The sequence below is a fragment of the Molothrus aeneus genome, chromosome 3 (assembly GCF_037042795.1).
Source record: "Molothrus aeneus isolate 106 chromosome 3, BPBGC_Maene_1.0, whole genome shotgun sequence".
Lineage (NCBI taxonomy): Eukaryota > Metazoa > Chordata > Aves > Passeriformes > Icteridae > Molothrus > Molothrus aeneus.
In genome coordinates, this window is record NC_089648.1 from 83,166,135 (window position 1) to 83,192,446 (window position 26,312).

The 26,312-nt window shown below is 39.9% G+C and overlaps 1 protein-coding gene across 2 annotated transcripts in view; it reads left to right on the forward strand.

Annotated features, from left to right (window-relative positions):
• The first annotated feature begins 8,057 nt into the window (after positions 1-8,057).
• The window catches only part of FBXO25 (F-box protein 25), a 30,799-nt gene continuing 12,544 nt past the window's right edge, over positions 8,058-26,312 (forward strand). For both annotated transcript variants that reach the window (XM_066547279.1, XM_066547280.1), the window contains exons 1-6: positions 8,058-8,140; positions 10,916-11,059; positions 17,652-17,761; positions 19,085-19,134; positions 22,060-22,152; positions 25,601-25,694. In XM_066547279.1, the coding sequence (XP_066403376.1) occupies positions 10,923-11,059; positions 17,652-17,761; positions 19,085-19,134; positions 22,060-22,152; positions 25,601-25,694 (484 nt within the window). In that variant the 5' untranslated portion in view covers positions 8,058-8,140; positions 10,916-10,922. The remainder of the gene's footprint in view (positions 8,141-10,915; positions 11,060-17,651; positions 17,762-19,084; positions 19,135-22,059; positions 22,153-25,600; positions 25,695-26,312) is intronic.

Genomic DNA, 26,312 nt, shown 5'->3' on the forward strand with positions numbered 1-26,312 from the left:
TTTTGATAAATCAGAAAGTGATTCTGTTCTACCGCTTCCATAAACCACAACATAAATTGACTAACACAGTTATTATTTATAGGTGTTTCATTTGGTGTAAGTAAAACCTAAGTAAGTTTCAGGGTTGGGGTTTCTTTTAATTTCAACATGCTTTCCTTTTTATTTCCTCACTGCTCAGCTTTATCACAACAACATTGCTGTTATATCAGATACAGCTTCTGCTGCTGAGATAAAGACAGTTACTGATAGCATTAGTAATTAAGTTTAGGTTTATGCTATTCCATTAAACCATGTATGTCATAGGCATAGCTAAATGGGAGTGAAGCACCCTATGGACAGAGGTTTTAGTTATGAGTAGATATACACATGAAGGTCTGTAGGGAATTTCATTCTGTTTCAGACCATTTCTCCAAGGTCATTTTTAATTCTTAGCATGTCTTTCCACATTCTTAGAGATCTTGCCAATTTCCCACCATCTACCAATTTAACATGCATACACTTAATTCTGTATTCCAGCTCACTATAGAAGTCATATTAGTATTGGATTTTTCCACCAGAAGTTAAAGTTAAATTTACAAATTATAATTGATGTGCTTTATTTTCCTTTTTTTTTTAGAATAGACACAGTGTATGCTCTTTTGCAGTTCTGTCACACTTCTCCAATCCTCTATATGTTTTCTATATAAATTCTAGTATCTTTGATTGCTTACTAGCTATGTAACCCAATTTATCAGATCCAGCCAAACTAATAAACATCTAATTTCTCTAAACATTCTAGCTATCTTTCTCTTTCAAACCCTATTTTTCTCTTTGTCTTTGAAAATTTATCCTTTTCAACTAGCAATTCTGCTAGCCATCTTCTTCAACTGAGCATTTTAGCAAACCAGTGCATATCAGTTTATAGAATTGCAGACTAATAGTTTTCTTCTTTTCTTATTCTTCTAGGTACATTTACTAGTTTGCATTCAGTTCCCTTCAGTCAGATTCTATATCATATCTATATCATATCTATATCATATGACTGACTAAGCTTCTCTTCCTATACTGATGAAACTTCTCTGTAAAATTAGATTTCTTTGTTCCAAATCTTCCTATGAAAAAAGCCAACAGAAACAAGAGAGAAAAAAACCCTCTCTCCTTCAACAGATATCTTCTCATTTACACATTAATTGTGTATCTATCTTAATTATTGCAACAGTGTCCTCAGTTTTGATCCATTTTTTCCTTGAGTTCTATGTCCCCAGCTTTTGCTGCAGAAATCACTTTGTTTCAGGAACATATTTGAAATCACTAATCCAAACCAATTTAAAGATTCTATGGATGCATACAAATATAGTGAAAACAGATGGTAACTTACCAATATAGAAAGTCTGCTTCTAAAAATTGGTGGTTTTTTTCTGATTAAAGGTTTCAAGGAGGTTAGAAACCTCTTAATATCCTTCATTACCATAAAAGCAATAAACCTTATTTTGATTAGTAATTTCTTATCAATTTCTATAGCTTGGACTGCCATGAAATTCCACCTCACACTGCAAATTCCTAAACTAATTAATTTTCTTTCTTAGTTATCTTTCTCTAAAATAGGCAAAGCACATATTTCTTGAAAAATGAACATTTCTTTTCCAAACCTTAGTTCTGACCTCACATTTTCCCCATCACAAATGAGTTAGTTGCAGTATCCAACCTGCCATTGATCAAAGGGTGTAATTTCTGTTCATGTCCCAGGGCTTTCAATTAAAGATTTGTATCAAGATATGGTACATGCTCTTTTTCAGATTGTTTCTCTGGAGTTATCTAAAATCATGGTTTTTACTGCCACACTGAAAGTCCATCAGTTTCTCCCTTAATGTTATTTCCCAGCAAAGTGTTACTGATTTTTTCCACAGAGTAATTATTAGCTTTCAAAATTCTTTCCCCTCTGTTATATAGTGTTTGTTCCAACCAAAGTAAATCTGTTTTTACAGAACAGTGAATTATTATAAAATACATCTTCCATATTAAAATTTTTCAACCAACATTGATTTGCAAATCTGCCAAAGACAATTACTTTTCTGCGTGTAATCATTGATAACCTACTGTATATCTGTGAATCCTTTTTTCCCCACAAAGCTCTTACAAGATGTTTCTGTTTATCAATTCTTTCCATTCCCCATGCTCTTTGGGGATCAATTTGTCTGATGATACCACATCCCTGTGGACTGGGGAGCTGAGAGGGGTGCTGGGTGACAAGGCAGGGGCTTTGCCAGTCACAGCCTCTCTGCATAAGGCAAGAGAGGGAGGCCAGGTTCAACCAAGAGTCCACATCAAGGGGTAAGGCAGGTTCAGGCAGCCCCAAGGTCAAGCTGGGAAGCCAATCTGCAGGTCTAGGTAGGAGCCCAGCCCAGCAGGCTACGTGGCCAGGCCAGTCTGGCTCCCCTGGCACTGCCAGCAGCCTCTCTCCAACATTCCCAGGAGGAAAGGGGCTGCCCTGGGAGGCACCAGTGCTGATCTGCACCTGCACCTCAGCAGCCAAGCCTTTGGGAAGGGAGGTGTTGTCTTATGCATCTACAGTTTCCCTAGCACACTAAATTATTCATCCTCTCCCACTGAGGAGAGTAATAAACCTAATGAAGGAAGAGCAGTAGCATTACCTCTTGTTTTGGCAGTGTCCATGATCAGTATTAAAGAAAAAAATGCCAGCCACAAAAGAAATTTCTCAAAAACTGTGTAATACACTGAAAAACACACATTAAGAAATATCTGGGATGATGAGGCTTTTCTCCAAGTTTTGATATTTGTTTTTATAAGTTGGTAGTTTTTTTTCCTGAAAAATGAAACTATTAAGCAACTGACTCCTTGGAAAAAGACCAAGTGCTTGGATTATGTGTTTTTTTCAATTTTTGTTTTACTTAGGAGTTTTGTCTTCATCATTGTCATGTGTTTCCTTCTGCTTTCTAATGATTTGATTGCTCCTGCATCACTTTCCTGTTTCTTTTTGTTGGCATTAAATGTTGCTAAGTAACTGAATTGGGCTGCGGTATTATTTGTCAGAACTATATTATTTTTTTAAATATGTATAGAGATTACTCAGCAAAATGAAAACCACTCTCCCAAAGGAAAGAAGGCCATTTGCATCTACCGCAACCCTCATTTTTGGGTGATTTCTAAGAAAAAATTGGAAGTGATTCCTATTAACATTCTATATGTAAACATAAACACATATAAACATTCCTACAATGCATCTTTTGAGACCAAACAGCTAAGAAAATATGAATCTTAATGACAAGATGCTTTACATGCTCTGTGAGGTTATCCTAAGCCACACCAAATAACATTCCTTCTGCTTTTAATAATGTGTCTCAGTTCTTACAAGCAACTGTAATTTTAAAGTAAAATAGCTTGGCTTTCCTTCAGTGTAAGCTCATTTAAAGAATTCACCTTTGCTGTGGATTATTAAAAAGAAATCATAATTTCAGTAATTTAATAGGAAAAATGGGAAAGATGGAATTCACCATTTTATTCTCCTAATTTCATGTTAATGTAGCAATGATCTAGTGTCTCATCTACATGGACCTGCAATCAGCAGTAAGGGTAACTATCCCAATCACAAAACTCATCTGAAATGAAATTTTCACTTAAAAATCTCCCTGAAACAATCCAAAGCACTAACAGCCACACTGCAGATCAGTTTGTTCAATTTCTACTGGGAAGGTTTAAACTGCTTTAGTATTAAATAAAACATAATAGAAGGCTGTGACAACAGAATAGGAAAATTATCATAGAACTTTATAAGGAATATATGAAATGGAATAGTGTCAATCAATATTAAATTATTTAAAAACTGCTCAAGCTGCTCCATTTTGATCAGAATAGTCTTAAAAGCTTCCACATTCTATTAAGTTATTTTACATCTTGAAACCCCCCTAAAGTCAGCAACATGCTTTCTTTTGTATACTTTTAACACAGACATGCACTACACATAAAAAAAAAAAGTTTTAAAATAAATTTCTCAGTCTTCAATAAATTTTTATAGGTCAGAGCATGGACTCTCAAGATAGCAACTATTCCTAACATGGGAAATATCTCTAAATTTTGTCATTTGAAAATTTATCATGTTTTCTTACAAAAAAAGGCAGATGGAAAGGTACCAAAAGCATTAAATACTAGAATTACTTCACAAACACTATACAGCAAAATTACTTTAGTACTATGTTTGTTTGGGGGTGGTTGTAGAGTGATGATGATGGTTGATTGTTGTTTGGTCTTGAAGTACAGAGTTAAAAAATTTCACTAGCTCAGTAGTAACTCTGGGCAATAACCACTTTGCATCTGCTTGTTGAATAATCACAAGACTTTTAGACACTTGGAATGAAACCACATATACATAAAGTCTTGTAATAAGTGGCTCTCTACTAAAAATAAATTAAAAATTACATTCTTCCAGCTCCCTCTATTGTATAATTAATATAAATATGCTGAAGCCAGCAGGTGAAATATTATAATAGCTGGGCATGAGTAGCAGCAAATATGCGGAAAAGAGAGTTGTCACAGAAAACCCAATTACTTATGTACCTCAGCTATTAATAACTTTATTAAATTTGAAGCACAAGTCAAAGAGTGTGACCGCCTAAGCTGGAAGACACACTTGTCCTTGTCCTTCTAGGACCTATACCAGAAAAAAATAAAAAAGCTAGAAACATATAGGAAGGAACAGTCTCTTCCTTCCCTATTGTATCCTCCCTAAAGTGTGAGGCATTCACCCAAGGTAACACCCCCAGCTGGGCTTGATGGCAGCAGGTGTGAGCAGCAGGTGAGAGCAGCAGGTGAGAGCAGCAGGTGTGAGCAGCAGGGGAGAGCAGCAGGGGTGAGCAGCAGGGGTGAGCAGCAGGTGAGAGCAGCAGGGGAGAGCAGCAGGGGTGAGCAGCAGGGGTGAGCAGCAGGTGAGAGCAGCAGGTGAGAGCAGCAGGGGTGAGCAGCAGGTGAGAGCAGCAGGGGTGAGCAGCAGGGGTGAGCAGCAGGTGAGAGCAGCAGGTGAGAGCAGCAGGGGTGAGCAGCAGGGGTGAGCAGCAGGGGTGAGCAGCAGGGGTGAGCAGCAGGGGTGAGCAGCAGGAGTGAGCAGCAGGTGAGAGCAGCAGGGGTGAGCAGCAGGGGTGAGCAGCAGGAGTGAGCAGCAGGTGAGAGCAGCAGGTGAGAGCAGCAGGGGTGAGCAGCAGGGGTGAGCAGCAGGGGTGAGCAGCAGGGGTGAGCAGCAGGGGAGAGCAGCAGGGGTGAGCAGCAGGGGTGAGCAGCAGGTGAGAGCAGCAGGTGAGAGCAGCAGGGGTGAGCAGCAGGAGTGAGCAGCAGGTGAGAGCAGCAGGGGTGAGCAGCAGGGGTGAGCAGCAGGGGTGAGCAGCAGGTGAGAGCAGCAGGGGTGAGCAGCAGGTGAGAGCAGCAGGGGTGAGCAGCAGGGGTGAGCAGCAGGGGTGAGCAGCAGGGGTGAGCAGCAGGGGTGAGCAGCAGGTGAGAGCAGCAGGGGTGAGCAGCAGGTGAGAGCAGCAGGGGTGAGCAGCAGGGGTGAGCAGCAGGCTGAGGAGGGGACTCTGCCCCTCCTGGGGTGCTGCATCCAGCACTGGGGACAGAGAAGGGCCATGAAGATGCTCAAAGGGCTGGAGCACCACAAAGGCTGGCTGAGAGAGCTGGGGCTCTTCAGGGGAGAGGAGGCTCCTTCTACAGCTTCCAGTAAATGAAGAAGGCCTACAAAAACCACACAGAGAGGCATTTTACAAGGGCATGTACGGATAGGAAAAGCGACAAAAGCTTTAAGCTGAGAGAGAGTAGCTTTTGATTAGATACCTGGGAGCCTTTCTGCCTGTGAGGCTGGTGAGCCACTGCCACAGGCTGCCCAGGGAAGCTGAGGATCCTCCACCCCTGGCAGTGTTCAAGGCCAGGCTGGATGGAGCTTTAAGGTCCATCCAGGGGAAGGTGTCCCTGCCCATGGCAGGGGGATTGGAAATAGATGATCTTCAAAGATCCTTTCCAACCCAAACCATTCTATGATATCAGGAAGTGGGGTGCCCACCCCTCTGCTCTCTCACTCCTCCTCTTCAGCAGGACAGGAGAAAAAAATAATGAGAAAGCTTCTGGGTCTAGATAGAGAGCCAATTACCATCTACCAGTAACCATAATCCACCAATTACCATCATAGGTAAATCAGAATCAACTTGGGGAAGATTAATTTAATGTGCCGTGAATTAGAAATTGGGTATTTAAAAAATAGCACCATGAGAAACAGAACAAAAACCAGAAGCACCTTTTGTCAACTCCTCTTTTTTCACAGACTCAACTCCACTCTTTTTTCTTGACTTTTCTGCCAACTCCTCTCCTCCACAAGTGTCACAGGGAGATGGGAAACTGCAGTTGGGGTCTCTTCATAACACTTTGTCTGTGCCACTCCTTCCTTGTCATGCTGCTCCCCTGCTCTGGAATTCTCTCACTGGACAGAGTCCTCCACAAACTGCTCCAGTGTGAGTCCTTCCCAAAATGCTGCACTTTTCAAGTGCAGCCTGCTTACTGTCTTTCAGGGTTCTAAAGCCGCTTACTCCTCAGGTAAACACAAGAGAAGCACAGCATATTTTCTGAAGTGCTCACTTTTGGATTAGATGTTTCACTCATGAAGCTCTGCTAGTAAAATCCAGCCTGCCCTAAAGGAACAACCCCACCAGAGCAATGAGCTAACTGAGTACTCATTGTATGCCCACACACCCCAGGACACTTCAAAGACAGAAAATGTAGAAGGATCCTAGAGACAAAAGGATTTGTGGCACATTATGAAGGAATAGATCCAGGTGCAAAAGAACAAAAAAACCCAAACCCTTTCATGGGCTGGAAAAGGAGATTGACATGTTCCTGGCAGAGTAGTGGTGTAGAATTTTTATATTGACTCACATCATTTGCCAGTGCAGGGCTGGGAATATTTTCAGTAAGGCAATGGCAGGGAGAGTGAGTGGCCTACAGGCTCTGGCAGCACCTTTGCCATGGCTGTATTTGTGCCAGGATATTGGGGTCTTGAAAAATATTTGGGTATTCAACATTTTTTTTTCTGTCTTCAAGAAAAGACAGGAATCCTCTCTCTGGTTTAATTATTAATAGTAACATATTGAGAACACAATGAATCTTAGACCAAATATAACTACTCATGTGAGTTTTTCAAGACCAAAGACAGAAAATAAGCCCTTCCAGTCTGTTTTTTTTCTAAATTCTGTGCCGTTACGACACTGAAATTATTTTACAAGCTCATAAGCTCCACTTTCTTATGGGAAAGACTAGCAAAAAGATTAAGGATTGCTTCCAGGTAGGGACAAGATGCAGCAATTGTAGTATTGTCAATCCCAAGCATTCACATAATTAAGATAATAATTTCTACAGCACAAAATTTAGGACCAATTACAATGTTTGAAAACACTAATTTTACTATTAATGCCCTGACTTTTTAAAAATAGTTTTCTCCATAACTCAATCTAAGTGAAAATAACTGATTTTAAGTGAAATCTGAAATGTTTATACAATCAATCATATATTAATGATTTGAGGTTTTAACAAAAAAGTCGGTTTTCCAGGCACACTGGCACACCCAGGGCACAGGGGAGCACACGGGGCACACAGAGGGAGACCCCAGCAGGGTACTCAGGGCACACCGGGGACACAGGGTCACAACGGGGACGGGGGGAGTCGTATCGGACACACCGTTCATGCCGGGGAGTTACGCTGGGCACAGAAGAGAGGGGTCACACCGAGGGGATTCCCTAGGTTGAGGGGGGGTCACACCGGGGGAATTCCCTAGGTTGGGGGGGGGGGGGGGGTCACACCTTGGAGGGGGTTCCCCGGAGGGCCCCGCCCCGCGCGCGCCACACGCCCCGCCCCCGCCGACCAAAACATTGGCACGTGCGTCCCGCGGGCGCCCGTCACGTGACGCGGCCGGCTCGCGCCGGGGCGGAGACTGCCCCGCCCCGATGCGCCAATGGCGGCGCGCGCTGCAGGGTAGCAACAAGCGCGGCGGGCGGCGGCCAATCAGCGCGGGGAGGGGGCGTGGCCAGCGCGGCCCATGGTACTTCCGGCAACAGCCCCGGGCCCGGGCCGAGCGCCGGGCGGGGAGCGGCGGGGTCGGTGGGAGCGGCACCGGGAGGTGAGCGCGGCCCGGCCGGCAGCGGGGTTGGGATGATGCCTGTGGGGCCGTGTGTGTGAACCCCGTCGGCCCGCGGGGTTGGGGCTGAGCGTGGGCGGTCGTGGCTTGAGGGGTTTGGGGTTGGCGTGCGGAGCTGAAGGAGTGTGGGACAAGGTGTTAAAGGTCAGGGTGGGCAGATGGGGCTGGGGCTGGGCGGGACGGGCAGCACTGAGGGGGCCGGAGGCACCAGGGGGTGTGTGGAGCCTGCCTGGACGTGTGGGGTGTTGGGGTGTGAGGATGGGAGCCAGCGTGGTTTCACCAGGGGCACATCCTGCCTCACAGGTCTGGTGGCCTTCTCCGGTGGGATTTCAGTGTTGGTGGATGAGGCCGTACAGGGTCACGCTGTGACTGGTGTGATTTGCCTGAACTTGTGAAAAGCACTTGACACTGTCCCACACAAATTCCTTGTCTCTAAACTGGACAGACATGAATTTGACAGATGAACCGCTGGGTCAAAAAGGAGCTGGCAGGATGGTTGTCCCCAAAGAGTTGCAGTCAACAGCTCTGTGTCCAAGTGGAGATGAGTGACAAGTGACATTCTTGAGGATTGGGACTGGGCCTGTTTAACATCTTTGTTAGGGACATGGACAGTGGAATTGAGTGTATCCTCTGCAAGTTTTTGGATGGCACCAAATTGTGTAGTGCAGCCAACAAGCTGGAGAGAAGGGGTGCCATCCAGAGGGACCTTGGCAGGACAGAAATGGGTGTGTGCAAACCTCCTGAAATTCAGCAAGGCTAAGTGCTAGGTCCTGCAGCTGGGTCATGGCAGTCCCCAGCACAGGTACAGGATGGGTGGAGCATGGACTGAAAGCAGCTTGGAGGAGAAGGACTCAGGGCTGTTGATTGACAGGGACTCAACATGAGTCAGCAATGTGCACTGGCAGCCCAGAAAGCCAGAGGTGTTCTGGGCTGCACCAAAACAAGGGTGGCCAGTGGCTCAAGGGAGTCTGCCCCCCTGCTCTGCTCTCCTCATGCACCACCTGCAGTGTTGCATCCAGCTCTGGGATTCTCACCATAGGAAGGCTGTGAATGTACTGGAGAGGGTCCAGAGGAGGGATGGAGCACCTATGAGCACTGGCTGAGAGAATTGGGATTGTATAGCCAGGTGAAGAGAAGGCTTTGGGGAGACCATTAGAGCAGTCTTCCAGTCCTTTAAATGAGGGCTACAAGAGAACTGGGGAAGGACTTTTTACAAGTGCCTGTAGTGGCAGAACAAGGCAGAATGGCATCACACTGAGAGAAGGTAGGCTTAGGTTAGGTCTTAGGGAAAAGTTCTTTACTGTGAGAGTGATGAGGCACAGATTGCCCAGAGCAGTGGTGGGTATCCCATCCTTTTTAGTGTTCAAGGTCAGATTGGATGGGGTTCTGAGCAGCCTGGTTTAGTGGCAGGTGTCACCCAGATTGGAACTGGGTGATCTTTAAGGTCCCTTCCAACCCAAACTGTTCTGTGGTTCATATTATTCCTAGGAAGCAGTAAAAGAATTGGAAAAGCAGAAAGGCATCAATAAGGTTTGTTGCACCTGGGGGAATGGATGATGTAAATTCTGGAAAAGGTTCTTGTTAGGAGCAGAGGAAAGCTGAGTTATTAGTAGGAAGGGGACTTTAGTCAATCCTGAGGCATACGCAATGCACTTTATTTAAAAATCTGCATAGTATGCAAAACAAAGAAAAACCCAGCTGGCTCACTCAGCCTGTATTTCTTCTGGCTTTTTATCCTCTTCTAACAAATATATTGGACAAATGCTGCTCAGGAGTGCAAATTTTTAAATAACTTCATAGTGATGTTTAGTGATGGGGCCTAATATTTTTTCAAGTTGAAGAAATATTAGAAAATGCATGTTTGTGAGGACCAAAGCTGTTGCTGTTACATATTAAGATGTGTTTTGAATATGATAATGCTATCTTCTCTCTATAGCCTGCATGTGAAATCTCTTATTAAACTGAGGAATATGTTTGTGTGATGAATGGGAAGAAGAGAGCAAAAGCTGGCAAGGTTATGGTCTTCAAAGTGTAGCATACTGCCTTGGTCAAATTCTTAATGTGTCAGAAGTGAATCTCACTTTTGAAAAATGTTAGCAGAACACTGTTTGGGTGATGTAGCTGTGATGACCTGTGTCTATTTGTAGGAATTTCTGGAGACACGTCACAATAGACTTTGTTGCAGTCTCCTTTTCTCCTTATCTGCTTAATAGGCTGGCATGGGAGGTGGCCTCAAAAACAACAAAAAGATTTTTGGGAATGTTAAAATTCCTATCCCAAAACATCATTACACATTGTACCATAAACTCAGTATTTGTAAGGATTAGAAAAAACAAAAGGAGCAACATTGATTTTGTGAGCTGTCAATCTCTTTAAAACCGTTTATTAGTCACATATGAAAATCAGTAATCTGTTTGATCATGACAGAGCAGATTACACATGATATAATTGTTATCATTTTCTTTTTTGGTATCGTTCCATTCGTGGGCTACCAGGATATTTTCCCTTGTTCTCCAAAGAACAAGGAATTCTAATGGTCTTGATCTAATAAAATGCTGAAAGACAAGAAGAATATCATTAGAGAATAAAAAAAATCTACTTAAACCACTGAATCTGTTTCTTTAAAGGCTGCTCTACAGAGAACTTTTCTCAAGGTATTTTCTTTTTAAGGCTAAAGAGAAAACTGAAATAATGATAGCAAGTTTTGAAACTTTTAAAATAAATAATAGACAAAGAATCTCTTCTTGCTGCTTATAGAGAAACCATGCCATTTTTGGGCCAAGACTGGAGATCCCCTGGATGGAGATGGGTTAAAACAGAAGATGGATGGAAAAGATGTGAAACCTTTAGTCATGCACTTGAGGATGGGAATAATCAGCTGAATGATATCAGCCACACTGTGTAAGTTTAAAAAAAAAAAGTGATTCTGCATGAATTAATAGCAGGTGGGAAGGCAAAATTGACTTAATTTCCATTCAGGTTGCAACTGTTTGTGGTAGCTGATGTCATCTGTATACAAATGTAATCATGTGTTTTGTTAGTTAGGCAGGCAGGAGACCCCTGTGGAGACTGTCTTTTGTCACTGCTTTGTGAGTTGCTTATTTGAGGCAGCCAGACCCCTTCTTAGCCTATATGTCTTTCAAAATAATAAAACAATAAATACTTTAAAAAATCCAACAAAAACCCCTGCCCCTCAGGGTAAACAGCCTGTTGAGTACTATTTAAAGGTAAAAGTGACACTTGTAAATTGCAATTGAACCTGGAAGTGAATGCAGGCTTTCTGCTGAGTGGGTGTTGGATTAGTTTGTGGCAGCCATAAATGCCTCTGCTCCAAATATACAATCAATGGTAGCTTAATGCTCATTCTCTAACACAACAGATGACTGTATGTGCTCCTGTAGGACAGGTGAGAAAGAGATCAGGTAAATAAAGTGATACTTGTGGCAAATGGCCACAGGCTGGTGTGATGTAAATCATTCTGTCAAAACAAACTTCTCCACAAAAAAGCAATTCTCAGGGGTAGGATTCTTGGTCATAAATTCCAGCATAATGTGCTCATAATGAGGGAAGGGAACATTTGGTGTTTTGTTGTTAGTCCAGTAAAAGATAACTCATCTGGTTTAGAGAGGGATTTACTGGGAAGCTGGGATTTGCTGTAGTCACACACCTGTGTTTTCTAAATTTGTAAAACAATCCTCAAGGGAGTTATCAACCAGTGAAGCATTATTATTAAGCTTAACCTACTGTTTCCTTCATGCCTTTCTTCCTTTTGTGTTAATCTGTCACTGATCTCATTTGGGCTTCTTTATCCACGCAGTCTGGCCGCTGTGGATACAAAACTTTGTCTGGAAGAATGTTCAGTAAGCCTCCAACATAAAAGTTGCCTTTAATACCTTTGAAAAAAGGTATTTAGAAAAGTAAGGGAAATCTAAGTATTTAGCAACCCTGCCAATTGCTTCAAAAATGAATATCATGTTGGTTGCTTAATTAATACTGTTTGGTAAGTATGAAAGGAATTATCAGTCTTTGTGGATACCATTAAGACTTCTGCTCATAATTGTGTGTGTGTATAAATGTATAATGTATCTTTTCCCCAAAGAGCAAGGTGAGGTACTTTTATGGCTTCTTTGAGCAAAAATACTGGATTTTCTTTTTTTTTTTTTTTCCTTAGTCTTGGAAGACCCTAAAATTGAGCTCTTCTGGAACCAAAAACTGTACTTCTGTCTATTCAATTAAAAATGTATGTTGTTCAAAGTCAGACTAGAGAATTCAAGTTAGTATGTCTTGGCATTGTAGCACTACTTTGGAATAATTTCGCTACATTTTTAACATTGGATCTCTGATTATAACTTGAACTTTTTATATGCCAGTTAAGTTTTGCTACTAAACTGCAATTAATGTCTATTTGCACAACATTATGTAACAATTTAGAGTGGAAATGACCTCTGAGCACCATCTGGTTGAAACACATGCTTAAAGCAAGGCTAGCTGAGATTGGGTTCTGCAGGGCCTTGCCCAGTTCAACTTCCAGTAATGGAAGTTCTTTTCTGGGTTCCTGTTCTAAGTTCTGTTACTGTCAATGTTATTTTGTTGTTGTTGTTGTGCTGTCCTATGTTGTATCATTTCTCCCTGCCCTCCTCATTTCAGTAAGAATTTCTCTTATCACAGGTTGTGTCCATTACCGCTTAACTTACTGCTGCCCACCTTCTCCAACCTTACAGTCTCACTCCATCTTATATGTAGCCTCATATTAAAAACTGACAGCAATTAGATTTCCCTCCACCACCAGCTCTAGAACTGAGCAAGGTCATTTCTCTACCCTTGTGCACCATGTACTCCAGTGGCTTGGTGATTCTCCACTGGAGTTGTTCCAGTATGACAAAGTTTTCACTCTTTTGGGGGGCCCCAAACTAGACACAGTGCTCCAGATGAGTACTCCTGCCAAATAAAGATGGGTGTTTGCTTCTTTCAGTCTGCAGGATACACTTTCCATAGCTCAATCCAGGGTGCAGTTGGCTTAATGCAACACAAGGGCACACTGCTGACCTGTTTTCAGCTACTTATCCTCCAGACTCCTGGCTCCTTTCCTGCAAAACTGCTTCCTATCCAGTCTGTACCCAGCATTTACCCAGGCTTGGGCTTCTTCTGTGTCATGGGCAGGGCTTCACATTGTGGTACAGCAGTGTAAGATGTGCTGCTGGCTGGATCTCTGTACCATCTTATGCTATTTGGAAATAATTATGGTGTATATTGAAGATAACTCAGTTTAGGAGATTTATTAACAAGATGTAGCACTAAAGAAAAATGAGACTTGATAAAGTGCTTCCTTGTAGAAGAAACATATAGTAAACAGTACAAAAATACCTATTTGTCTCTCTTTAAGCTGCCCTGTGGATAGGGATGATGGTATATGCCAATCTGGCAGTTCTAGCAGGGTTTTGTTCATTTATATCCATTGTAAGTAATAATCTTCTTCACTACAATATTCTGTAAGAATCTCTTCTGAAGTTAGTACTTCAGTACTGTATTTAAGGGAGCAGTTATAGAAGTTTTCCTTTATAAAGAAATAAATTCAAGCTATGTAGTTGAATGAAACCCTTTTTAGTTTTGCTTCTATTCTCTTCTATGAAAGTATAGATAGACTTGCTTGCCAAATGTTGTCCTTTACCCATTGCAAATACCTTCTCTTCAGAAATTATGAAGTTCTAATCACAAATAGATTCAGAAATAGACCTTAGACACATAAGTTCCTTAAATTGAAGAATGTGTTCTATTTAATAAGAACTTCAAACTTTGCTTGATTAGTCATCCAGTGCTTTGGTGAATCCAGCTGCTGATTTAGTAAAATTGGTGGACCTTATGATAACCATGCTTGAACAAATATAATCACTTGTGCAGGAACAGTTTTAATTATTTGGCATAATGCTTGAATAATTGCACTTTAGATCTTTTATGGAAACTAAGACTGAAAAAAAAATGAGACTGTCACTTAGTAGGTCTTAGTTATTTGCATAAGAGTGCCTTGTGTTCAAGGTACATAGTAGCTGGAAATGTGGCTTGGGCTGTGTGTATTCAAACTCTGTGGTGTGGATGCTGGCCATGAGTGCCTGTAAATTGAAGCAAAGACACTTCCAGTGCTGTGGCACTGTGTCCTTGAAGTGTTGTGATGGAGAGAAGCTTGGTGGGGGTGGAACTGCCTTACAGAACTGTATGCAAGTATCTTTCATTAGCCTGCAACTTAGGAGTAAAGCTGTCCTATGTGTTCCTTTTGAGGTAAAAGGAAGAGAATTAGACTCATAAGATTTTCACGATGGTAATATTTACCTTTTTATGTGTTAGATTCATATGAACAACTTGGGCTAGCAAGGTAGTCATTTCAGTCTGCAGTGTCTCTTGTCTAATTCTGTGAGACACAGTGTTCACAAGAGTGATTTTGCCACTGGATAGAAGTCCTTTGGTTTGAATCTGTTAACAGATAACATTACAATATATTTGTCAAATGACAAAATCATTTGGTGCACTTAGCCTGCACTTAGCCCAGGATTTTCCATGGTCAAGCTGTTAGAGTCACTTCTAAAATAATGTGTCTCTGTAAATAATTGCAGAGGGTTGAGGGCCACATGAAAAGAAGCAAGGGGATGAGGGAAAACAGTTGGAGCTCAGATAGCCCTTTCACATTTTCCATAATTTCAAGTGTCGTACCCAAGAGGTTATTTAAATACTGCTATAGAATTACTTTCTTTGGAAAAACTGAAATTGTTGCATGATCTATCTAAGATATTATAGTTCTAAGGACACCAGGTACTTTGCTTTTAAAAGCTTTAGAATAATTTTTTATGAAGTGTGTCATCAAGACAAGAGAGTAAGAATAGCTGTAAATTGTCAGTATTATGTATGTATTTAAATCCTGCCAGGTGCACTCAAATGTCACGTGCAGTATTATAATAAAAACACTAAATTAAGGCTTCTGTTTCACCATATGGCACGTGCAGCACTTGATTTGGTTTCTTGTATCTCAGCTTGGTGCTTGAGGGGGCAGGGATTGCTTTTGGAACAGTAGAGCAGCTTCATTACTTGTCAAGCAGCTCTGCAGATTTCTGGAAGGAATGCTAGCAATCGCTGGGTAACTCTGTGTCTCTGTCCCATTCTTCTGATGTCTGTGGGACCCTCGCTTTCATTCATTGCTTTCAGACTAAAGGTTTGTCAACAAGAGTGGTGTTGTTTGCAGATCAGTAGGGAAAGACTCTATGTGAAGTGGGACAGAACATGAGGAAATAAAGCCTCATATCAGAAGATCCTCAGAGGTAACAGTACAGTTTGTCTTTTTAAAGAGACTTGAGGAATTCCAGGAATGTCACAGACAAATTTGAGTGCTAGATAAAGGTGTTTGAAATAAGTCATCATGTTCACAATTCCTTATGTTTATTGACTCCTGAAGCTGCCTTAGTTATTTATATGATGCTTGGGAAGTATATCTTATGGGGTGTCAGGAGTGGGATTCAAATCACTTCAGGTATGTTACTGGCCTAAATTACTTTGTAGGGACACTTGGATCCAGGAACAAAAGAAGGAATCTTTCCATATTAACCTTCCTCTTCTAAGCAGGCCTTCAGGAATGTGGCCTCCCACCCTCTCCCATTGCTTGCCCTGGGTTAAGGGGCATGAGAGAGTTTCTGTGCTGCCTGGGTTATGGTGCAGAGTATCAGGACCTGTGTCCCTAGGCTTGTATCTGTTGTTAGGATGACAGAACTCTGGCAGCTTTGGGCTCAATTTGTGGTTCTGTAGCAACTCTTCAGATTCTGTCATAGCTTCTCACATGATGTGGTGATGCAGTCAATATGCTAAATCATAATTAAAATAATTTTAGTGAGTTTAGAGATTTCCTGTATGATATCTTTGGGGGGAAAAAACCCACAAAAACAAACTGCTGGATTGGAATGTTACATAATCAAATAACTTGTGTTGATATTTTGGTTTTGTCTCTTGCTGGTTTCTTCCCTCTGAACTCTTTTGCTGTTTGACCAGATGTGATATTTGGCACTGTTCTATAGAATATTAAAGGTGTTGAGTCTTCATCCTCTGCTTTAAAAATATTAAAGACTCAACTAATGCCATCACATTGTATTGAGCACTATATGAATGCAGATGTTAGGTTTAAATACTGGAAAAAAAAAAGCTAAGATGAAACCAACTTTCTTTTACTAAATCTTCTCAACTTGTGTATCTTTAAGCTGAGCTAGCATGTATTGATTAGAACAATTCAGAAGCCAAAAGTTTTTAACAGTGTTGTTTAGCAGATGGTTCAAACCTGAAAATTTTAACTCTGTAAACTAGTAGCAATAGACTAAAATAATTTGATTTTTGTCACTTTAATGCCCAGATACAGGTTACTTTTGAAAAGACTTCTGTCCTTCAGTTTACAGTATTCAGTTTTTTAATCTGAAGTTCAAACTGGCAGTGATAAAAACCAATTCAGATTTAAAATAGTAACAGATGTGAGGAGTTTCAACTTTGTTACCAAAGAGCAGTAATGTAGAAACAAATAAGTCCCCCAGTTAAACTTCATTACCATGTATCTTTCATTATTCTTCTTATCTGTGCAAGACTGTGGCCTTCATATGAAGTATCTTCCTTCTCAGTGCTAGAAAAGAGAACACCCATTCTTATCTTTGTTGCTGGTCCTTATAGTTGTCTGCAAAAATGGAATGAAAATTTCATGAGCTGTGTAAATTTCCTGTAGCACAGACAGTTTTAAATGCATTTACATTTTAGAAATGTTAGCTTATTTTCAATAATTTATATGTGTCTTTTTTTAATATTCACACTTTGTGCTCGATACACATGAGCATTTGGTGTAGTCCTCAGTGTTGGGTTACATAGTTAACTGTCAGAAGTGGCATAGGGGGAGGTGAGTCTCTCTGGCAGTGACACACCACTTGGCTCTTGATGCTGTACAAATCACTGGTGAAACAGTGCCATGGCACCTGTAGTCTGTGCAGAGCTGTGAATCAAAAGTGTCTTAAAAGGACTTTCTTTGCCCCAAAGGTGACAGTAGTAAGAGAGATGTCGTTCATTGCTGGCTTTCTGCCTGTGCAAGGATCTGCAATAATTCTTCTCAGGCTTTTTACCTGTGTGCAGTTAAGGCTTGGTCCACTTCAAAAAATGGATTTTTGTACACCAGAACTCTGCAGAGTTTTACAGTCAGTAGTGTCTCCTTAGTTGTTCTTCCTGAATGTCAGTAATGATTTTCAAGGTACCTCTCAGGAAGATACTTTCATGTATTAATCACTTTGGCATAAAATTCAACCCCTCTGGGAAGAAAAGAAGACAGCTTCTCTCCAGATACATGTTGCTATAGACAATGAGTTAGAGGATCTTAATTAAGAACATGCTCTCTTTTTTTCAGCTGGTAGAATTTAATGCAGAAAATTGTAAGATGTATGCATCTTAAATATTTGATTACTGCTATTCTAATTAGATGTTTTTATTTCAGTATCATAACTGGAGATGATGAGAATGAAGAAGTGTACAATACTGAAGACTGTGAGTTTGCAGCCAAGAAAAGGAAAAAAGATCATTTTAGGAATAACACAGATTCTCAATGTAAGGCTGGGGTTTTTCATTTATTTTAGAAGACTCATGTAGGTTCAGAGAAATGTTGTAATAGTCATGTTATACTCACCTATAGAGTAGCCTTCAAAGTTATGACTATTTCTGTATTGGCAACAAATTCTGGTGTCAAAAGTGATATGTCTTAACTGAAACTATGTTATTGATCATTTATTGTGTTGGATTTTTTCTTTCAACGACCCAGAGGTAATGCATTTAAGAATAGTAATTGCTGAGTATTAAGTGTCTTCTGATACTAACCACTGTTATATTTTGTGGACTAGTTTTAGATTAAATTTTTCTGGATGCATCTGGGAGCTTCTGCTTCCCAAAGCAGATGGTTTATTTTGTTTATTTCAAGTTCTAATTAGTCAACTAACTCCAGAATCAGTTTATAAATGAATATATTTTGTCATAATAATCATATCTCTTGATAAAGATTTTATCAGTCCTGAATTTCTTGGAGACAAGTCTCTTTTAAAAAAAATTAAGATATGAAAGCCATTTTATCAGTTGTCATTTGTAAAAGATTGCTTGTACTTTGGACTGGAAGTGTGTATGGCAGCAAGTATATTATTGAAGCAGAGAGTTTGGTAGAGTAGGTAAAAAAAAGGTAAGTTGGTTAGCAGCTACTTGGCATTTCTAATGCTTTGATCTTGAAATGATCTGTTACTTGTATATCCCCAAAACTGTTAGAGAGATGGTGTTGCAGAAAGCTCCAAGCTTCTTCAGGCTTGTCTGAGTTTCAGGTATTTCAGAAGATTCAAGGGGCTCTAGGTCTCATTTGACAACGCGCAAGACTTTGTAAAAGCTGAAGGTCAGCCTGATTGTCTTTATTAGTCTTGTATCCTTGCCTTCCCTGCAGTCCTCTGCAGTTAGTTGATGCCAAGTCAATGTAGAACAGGCACCTGTACAGAAGAAAATGGATTAGAGGGGTGGAGTGGTCAGGAACAAAAGTGTTGTCTATATCTGCTCTAATTTCAAATGCTCAGGAGCATGTTGTATAAAAAAAAAGGTCAGGAGTTATGTCGGACCACTGTTATGTCAGTGGTTGGTCACAGCTGACAAAAGTTGTCATTCATCTGCCAATTGTGTGCCAGCTCATGGGGTTTTAAAAAAGCATGTATATAACTTTTCTATTGTTTTCATAAAGTCCATATCTTGTGACAATTTTTAGTTATCTTTTCCATCATTTATAAACTTCCTTCATTAAAACTGTTCTGCTATCTTATGAAGTGTTTTATTGAAAGTTGTATGTTCTGGAAGGCATTAACTAATGTGGAAGCCTAAAATGATTGTATTTTGATTTTATTTTAGGTTTTTATCGTGAAAAATGGATTTATGTTCATAAAGAAAGCACCAAGGAAGTAAGTCTGCATGGTGTGGGTCAATTCCTACAATCTTTGTGGTTCTTAGTTGACAGACAGTATGTTGAAAAAAGTATTTTTGCCAGATGGTCTTAGGGGCTATACTTAACTCTCTTCATTGGCAACACTGGACACCTGCACATGGTGAGGCAAAGGCAGCTGGCAAAGTGACTTCTCAGTAGGTCTTTGTGGCAGAGATGTGGGAACTTGCAAGGATAGAAATACAGTTCTTCACTACTTATCCAAGCCCATATATCTTTCTACTGTCTCTTTGAACTAAAATTGAAAGTATTTGCAAAACCAGAGAAATATATATCTCCAAAGAAGTTGCTTGCAGGCAGCCACCTGATATTTTGGGATCATGGTGTACATTTGAATGGAAGTAAGTAAAACATCAGTTTCAAATTTTACAGAGAGGATCATTATTTTCAACAAAGTCCACATGCTTTCAGTTTGGCATATAAACTATACCATGAAACTGCAAAGGGAATATGAAAGCTCTTGGAGTGACCTCTTGGAAGGTTAAAATACATCCATTGTATGTAGAGATTAAACTGTCTTGAAGTGTGAGTTTCATTCCTGTGCTGACTGCCATGGCTGTCTGAGATGTGTGGAACTGGAACACCAGTAAGGAGGTTTTGCATCCACATGGTAATGCCAGCCAGGAGAGGGAGAAGGAGGTGAGGCTGATGACTGCAGTCATGCAGGCAGAAGTAGCTGTGCATTTTAGAGCTGAGAGAGACAATACACAGCTTTTTACTCAGGAAGGGCATGCTGTGGAGAAGAGCTTACATAAAAGGACATACTGCAAGGCTTTGCAGACCTTATAGACCAGTGACCCAGAGACTGCCTGTCTACATCTGAAGGGTACTTTAAAGCCTTTCACCAGATTCACAGCCCTCTTTCTGCTTAATCTTCTAGATTAGGTTACTTAGATTGGTCTGCAAAAGTCTCAAGCATGCTTTTTCCCTTTGTGCTGTCTTAAATTAGGGTGAGAAAGAGCAGGGGGACAACAATCTGTCACCAGTTATTGTGGTGATTTGAATGATGAGGTTAAGCTGATGTTTCAAAAGTACATTGAGGCCAAAATACAAATAGCCTAAAATAATGCATTGGTCTCCCTAATAACCCATATATAAAGGGATTATTTTTCCCCTACTTGTGCAGAAGTTGGTGTACTAGTGACATGTTCTGTTTCTTTTCCATTCAGAGAGCAGACAAAATATTTTGGTTACCTTCTAATATTTGATCATTCATCTTTCAGGTTTATTTAGGTTTTTAGTATTAAAAAAAAACAGTGATTGTTAGAATTAAGTACTTATCTTTCAGGTAATTATTTGTATTAATTTAAAAGCTTAGAGTAGTAGGTTGAAAAAGTAGCAAGGAATAAGAATGCATGAACTGAAAAATCCAGAGCAGCAATTGAAGCTATTCTAAAACATAATTTGGAGGCTCTAGTTTTTCTTACAGGTTATAATCTTTCTTGATTTTGAAATAATGGTCTCACAACTAGGAAGCATTTCTTCCCAAGCTGGATACTGGTTTTTAGGGCAAAATGACTAGATAGGGAGGTCTTGATAAGAAACATGTGAAACATGCTATGGGAGAGCATTGAAATTAAAGAAAACAAAACCAAGTATGGCTGAAATGAAATTGGAGATGTTTTTGAATAATTTTGTCATGATGGTACCCTGGGAAAGATAGAGCTGTAGTTTCATAGCAGTCTGTTCAGGGAAATGTCTCTTATGTTAATGTTTTAAGCATGACCTAATGATAACTGTTTAGCCGGAGAACAGCCACAAATATTTCAAAATTTCAACAAAAGTTTTGTTGAGTGTATGTGTTAATTCATTGCTTTTAGCTAAGCAAGGTGTGCATACTGTGAAGTGTGCAGTGTGCTTGGGTCTGAGGCACATCAGCTGAATGAGCAAGCAGTGCAATCCTGAATTTGGTCATTAACCAACAGACAGTAGTTATCACCACTCTGCAGTGAATTCTTAACTGTCCCATCCTGCTGGGGTACATGCATGGTAAGCATTCACTGGGTCACAAAAAGGAACATTATTTGTACTTCAAAACTTGTCAACATCCCATAATTTACCAAGGAAGTCTGTCTAGGAATGAACTTTAAATAATTATTTATCTTCCTCCTTCCCTGGGCTAATAAAGCCGTAATAGCACACTGCTCTGCAAGACTCTTTTATCAGTCAGAGATTTTCCTAGCCTCAGTATATTTGGTCCTGGGCTCCAGTGTGGCTTTGTGGCTGTAAATGTACTGAGTTTACATAATCCCATGTCATTTTGGGCTGCTTCTACCACCCTAAGTTGTTCTCAACAGCCTCTGAAACTTCCATTTTCACTTTAGGATGTGGAGAAGTACCAAAGGAAAATGTACTTGCTTTTGCTCTTGGTGCTTAAAAAAAAATGTGCCTAAACTTCTAGTACCTGGAAAACAAATTCTAGATGTTGAGACCATTTTTCCTTCTGATCCCAGAAGCAGCTTGCTATGTTCTCACCCTCAAGTGTGAATCAGATAATTCTCATAATTATAGCCTCAGACAGCTGTAGAAGCAAGCCCTTCCTTGTGCAGGGCAAATGGGGACTGTGGTAGCCATGAAGGAGTTGCCAGCATTGTGGCCATGCAAGAGTGGAGCAGATTCCCAGGGAAATCAAATACCAATGATGCCAGATTACACATTTAGTATGATTTGAAAGGCCTTGCCTACATACCTGATAGTTATAAATAGCATATCTTGTTTCATTTAATTTCTTGTAGAACAAATAACTCTTCAGTCCAGAGGCACTGTATTTCCAGGGAGCATGGTATCCATTAGCATCAGCTGCATGTCAGAGTGCTTTTCTGAATGCTTTGCTCAATTTTGTCTTTGTTTCCTTCCATTTAAAGTGTGTTTTTCCCTTTCTCAGAGACATGGCTATTGCACCTTGGGAGAAGCCTTTAACCGCTTGGACTTTTCGAGTGCGATTCAGGACATCAGGAGGTTCAATTACGTGGTCAAAGTAAGCTCTTTATTTTATATGTATATTATAAAAATTGAGTAAATTTTCTCTGGTGAAAACTCACTATATGACTGTCTGAAAGCCTGTAGCTTGATGGTGATGGCTAGTGTGCTGTGTTATTTAAAAGGGAAATATCAATGGTAGTTTCAGTTGTTCATCAGTCTGGGTAATGAACTCTCTTTAAAGGTAAAATAATTTCTATACAACCAGAAATAGTAAAGTGTTATCAATCTTAAATATACATTGCTGCATCTCAAATATTTTTCAAATAACAATTTCCAGAACAATACTTGATGTATAAGTATTCTGCTATTTCTGTATCTTCTGTAACTTCTTACCAGTCCTGTGATTCATTGCAGTTTTTTTTAATCAAGGACAAGATATCTATGCATTTATCTTTGTTAACATTCCTTATAACTTTAGACTGGAGCCTTAATTACCTCAATGTCTCACCAGATGCCCACTTGGAAATGCCTGTTTTGGGGATACTGATCTCGTTCTAGCCCCAGGTTTATTTTATTATCTAACTTGAGGTAGTAAAGTGCTTGTCCCAGCTCCTAGAGAAGCTCAAAATCTGAGTCATATCAGGACTAGAGTGGACTGTTCAGTAGTGGGGCTGTTCACAAATATTGTATTTCTTGGAATGCATCCTGAACTTGAAAAGACACAAATAAAAATTAAACAAACATACCAGGAGAACAGCCTTACCACTAGCCTGTGGATTATTTGTAGAGAAAACACATTCTACCCATCCCTGTGAAGATGAGGCAATGTATTGTACTTTCAGAAAAACAAGAGATGTGGAAATAAATCAAAAAGGATTTGCTTCCAGGCTAATGGTTAGGGTACTTGCCTGGTTTGTTCCCCTTGCAGGGTTTGGGGGTTTTTGGTATATGTATGTATTGTGGTTTAGAACATTACTTTCTAATGCCGTTTTGGGAGCAGAATCAAGAACCTTGATCCTTCCCAAGACTTTTCAGCCTTGAACACAGTAGGAAGAGGAAAAACCAAACCACTTAAAAAAGGTGACTTGGTATAAATGGTGTCAATCTTGGGTGTCTCACTTGAATAGCAAGCAGGTAAAAGGAATGCAGATCTAGAATTTTGCATTTGTTTTAGATGTTGCAGTGCCTAAACTGGGTTGCCCAAAACAGTTGATCAAGACAAGGTGCAAAGTCCAGCATAAGCATGTTGACCAGTTTTTCTTCTGTTGACCAAGAAATATAAAAAGCTGGTTTAGTCAACCAGGCTTAAGATCATTGAGGAAGGAGCACTATTTAAAATTCAGAAATTTAGCTTTGCAATCCAAGCCATTATTCTGCTAATAGCAGACCCTAAGAAATCTGAGTGAATTTAAAATAGTAGATAGACTTCTAAAGTCATTTAATTGTTTTAGAATTTATTTGGAATGTTTAAAATTTAGAATTGTTTTACAAATACAAAACTTTGATCATGTTTTTGCATCAGTTCCCCTGAGATAGTGGCTGTTTGTTGATAGCAAGGTATAACTCAAGAACTATTTTTACAATTTTTAAAGACCAATCCCTACCCTAGCTCTTCTTTGATCCCAGACCACCAAGATGATTCTCCAACTAACTAAAGATATGTCATTTGTTATTAAACATTAGTATTGATGTCTGTCCAGGACTCTTAGGATAGGCAGTGAGGGGGAGAAGGTAGGATCAGGTTTTTTTTTGTATTTGTTGGTGCTGTAGTGTATTGATAACTTTGTAGCTGTTCAGTTCTGATACACTGAATTTAATGTGGGTGGGTTTTATCCCAATGTTTCTGAGTAAACAGAGATCATTCGAAGTTACAATCTCTAGTAGACAACATAACCCATGGCTCTGCATGTATCAGTGTGTGATCCTAGTACTCTGCTACTTTGCTTTTGCTACAATTGTCTTAATCCTTGCATATTAACTTTCACTGAAATTGAATCTTCATTACAATTAATCAGGTGGAATTTGTTTCTTTAATTTCCTCTTTAGACTGAGCAACATAACTGATTTTTTTTTAATTAATCAAGAGAAATGTACCTACTTGCTTGAACTGGCAGGCTGCCAGAAACCTCTAGGTATGTTCTCAATTATTAATCAAGCTAATAGGCTGTGAAAAAGCCAACAAAGAGATCCTGGTATCTGTTTATCCAGTTTTTGAGACTAGATTGCTTGTATTTAAATACATCAGGACAATTATTTCTTTCTTTCATAGCACATAATATTTTGTCAGAGATGGTGCAGAGGAGCCAGAAGTAACATTATTAAATCAGGGACAGAACAGGTGTATTCTTTCTCCCTCCCAAGGAAAATTATTGTTGAGTGAAGTGTCAAATTGGTGTTTGAGAAATGAAGATACAATATAATTTTTGGCAAGCTTAGTCTTTTTCATTCTCTGTGCCAACACTTGGTGCTACCTTGCACCAGAACACTCTGTAGGGAATGCTGTTTTCTGCTCCATGCTTTCCCTTTCCAATGTGTTGAGAGCAGTTGTTCTGAACTCATTGTTATAAAGTGCAAATTGCAAAGCTCAGTGCCACACCTCTAAACATTGCAATGGTGTCACAACATCAAAGTCTCTCATAATAAGAGAACATTTTTTGTTGAAGAGCTAATGGTTCTTATCAGCTACATAACTGAATCTGAAATGTAAAAGCAAATGTGCCAGAATGGAGCAAGGACTGCCTCTAGTAGCTATAGTTTGGCATTCATGTGAGGCAAGAACTTAAGCTGTTGTGATTATTTTGCCCTAAACCATTGCTGCCATTCTTGTCACTTTATTTGCTCACAGTGGTTTCAGAGACAGATGTGTGGACAGCTAGGAGATTCTTACGATAATACTTAAGAGAAAGTTACTGATGTGGTTTGTACACTGCTCATTATTAGATTGCTGTGGTTCATTCTACCAGGGACCTGAATGTTGGTCTAATACAGAAGTTGGTTTTGCCTAGTTTAGACAAAATAGGGTATTTCCTCTCCATAAGTAGAAAGTAGTGCACTAAATCCATCACACTTCAGTTTGACCAGTATGACACTTTGACTCAGAAGCTGTAATTCTGGTAGCTGGTATCAGTTCAGAGTGATGTTCCTGGCCACCAGATCTGTCAGGGACTTCAGGACCCAGCCACATGCAATTTCACATTTGTATTTGTGAGCCCCCAAAACAGACTTTCTCTGTCATTTCACTACAGCTCATAAAGTATGTCATATGCTTTGCCAGAGATAAGCATTTGCTCAGTATTTTGAAAGTGTGCATCCTTCAGAAATTGTTCATGGGATGCCAGTAGGAATGCTTAAAGCTTTCCACATGTCTTTGTCTTATGAAATCTGTAGTTATATTTTTACAAAATGGCAATTCAGGCTGTTGTAGGTGAGTGTATGCACTAAATGTGCATTAAAAACCATCCTTTACTTCTGTCATTCTTCTGACTTTAAATTTTTTGTCATAGCTTTTGCAGTTAATTGCAAAATCCCAGTTAACTTCACTGAGTGGTGCAGCACAGAAGAACTACTTTAACATTTTGGACAAAATTGTGCAGAAGGGTAAGACCTAAGGATTTGTAATCTAATGGTTCAGGTTTAATTGGTGTAACTAAGCTATCAACTGATTTTTTTGTTGTTGTTAGTCTTATTACCATTTTTACATTGTAAGACATAGTAATGGCATTCTTAATTATGCCAGGTTTCATACTTCCCATCCTGTGATTGCAATAAGTTATATTCTCTTATTGAATAAAGTCTATTGAAACAGGTTGGTGAATTTATGTGACATTTCGAATCTATTCAAAAACTATTGGTTACTGTTAAATTATACTCTTCACAAAATGCAGAAGCTTTTAGGTTAATAAAATTTTTGGGTTTCAGTTTGCATGTTGTACTGAGACTCAAAAAACATACATTTTGATTATTTTAAGAAAAAGCCATTACATTATATTGATTTTTTAATTTTTTTTCTGGTAACCACATTAATGAAGATGTTATACTGTGTGATTTGAACTGAAGGAACTGGATTTATACCTACCTGTTTAGCATTAAGCTTATTAAATGCATAGCATGAATTTTTGCATCAAATTTGCCTGTGAGATTGTTCATTATTGATCTTGCATCTAAGGAGCAGCACCACTGAATGTCATGGTGGGAATTAGGGCAGTTATTTGTACA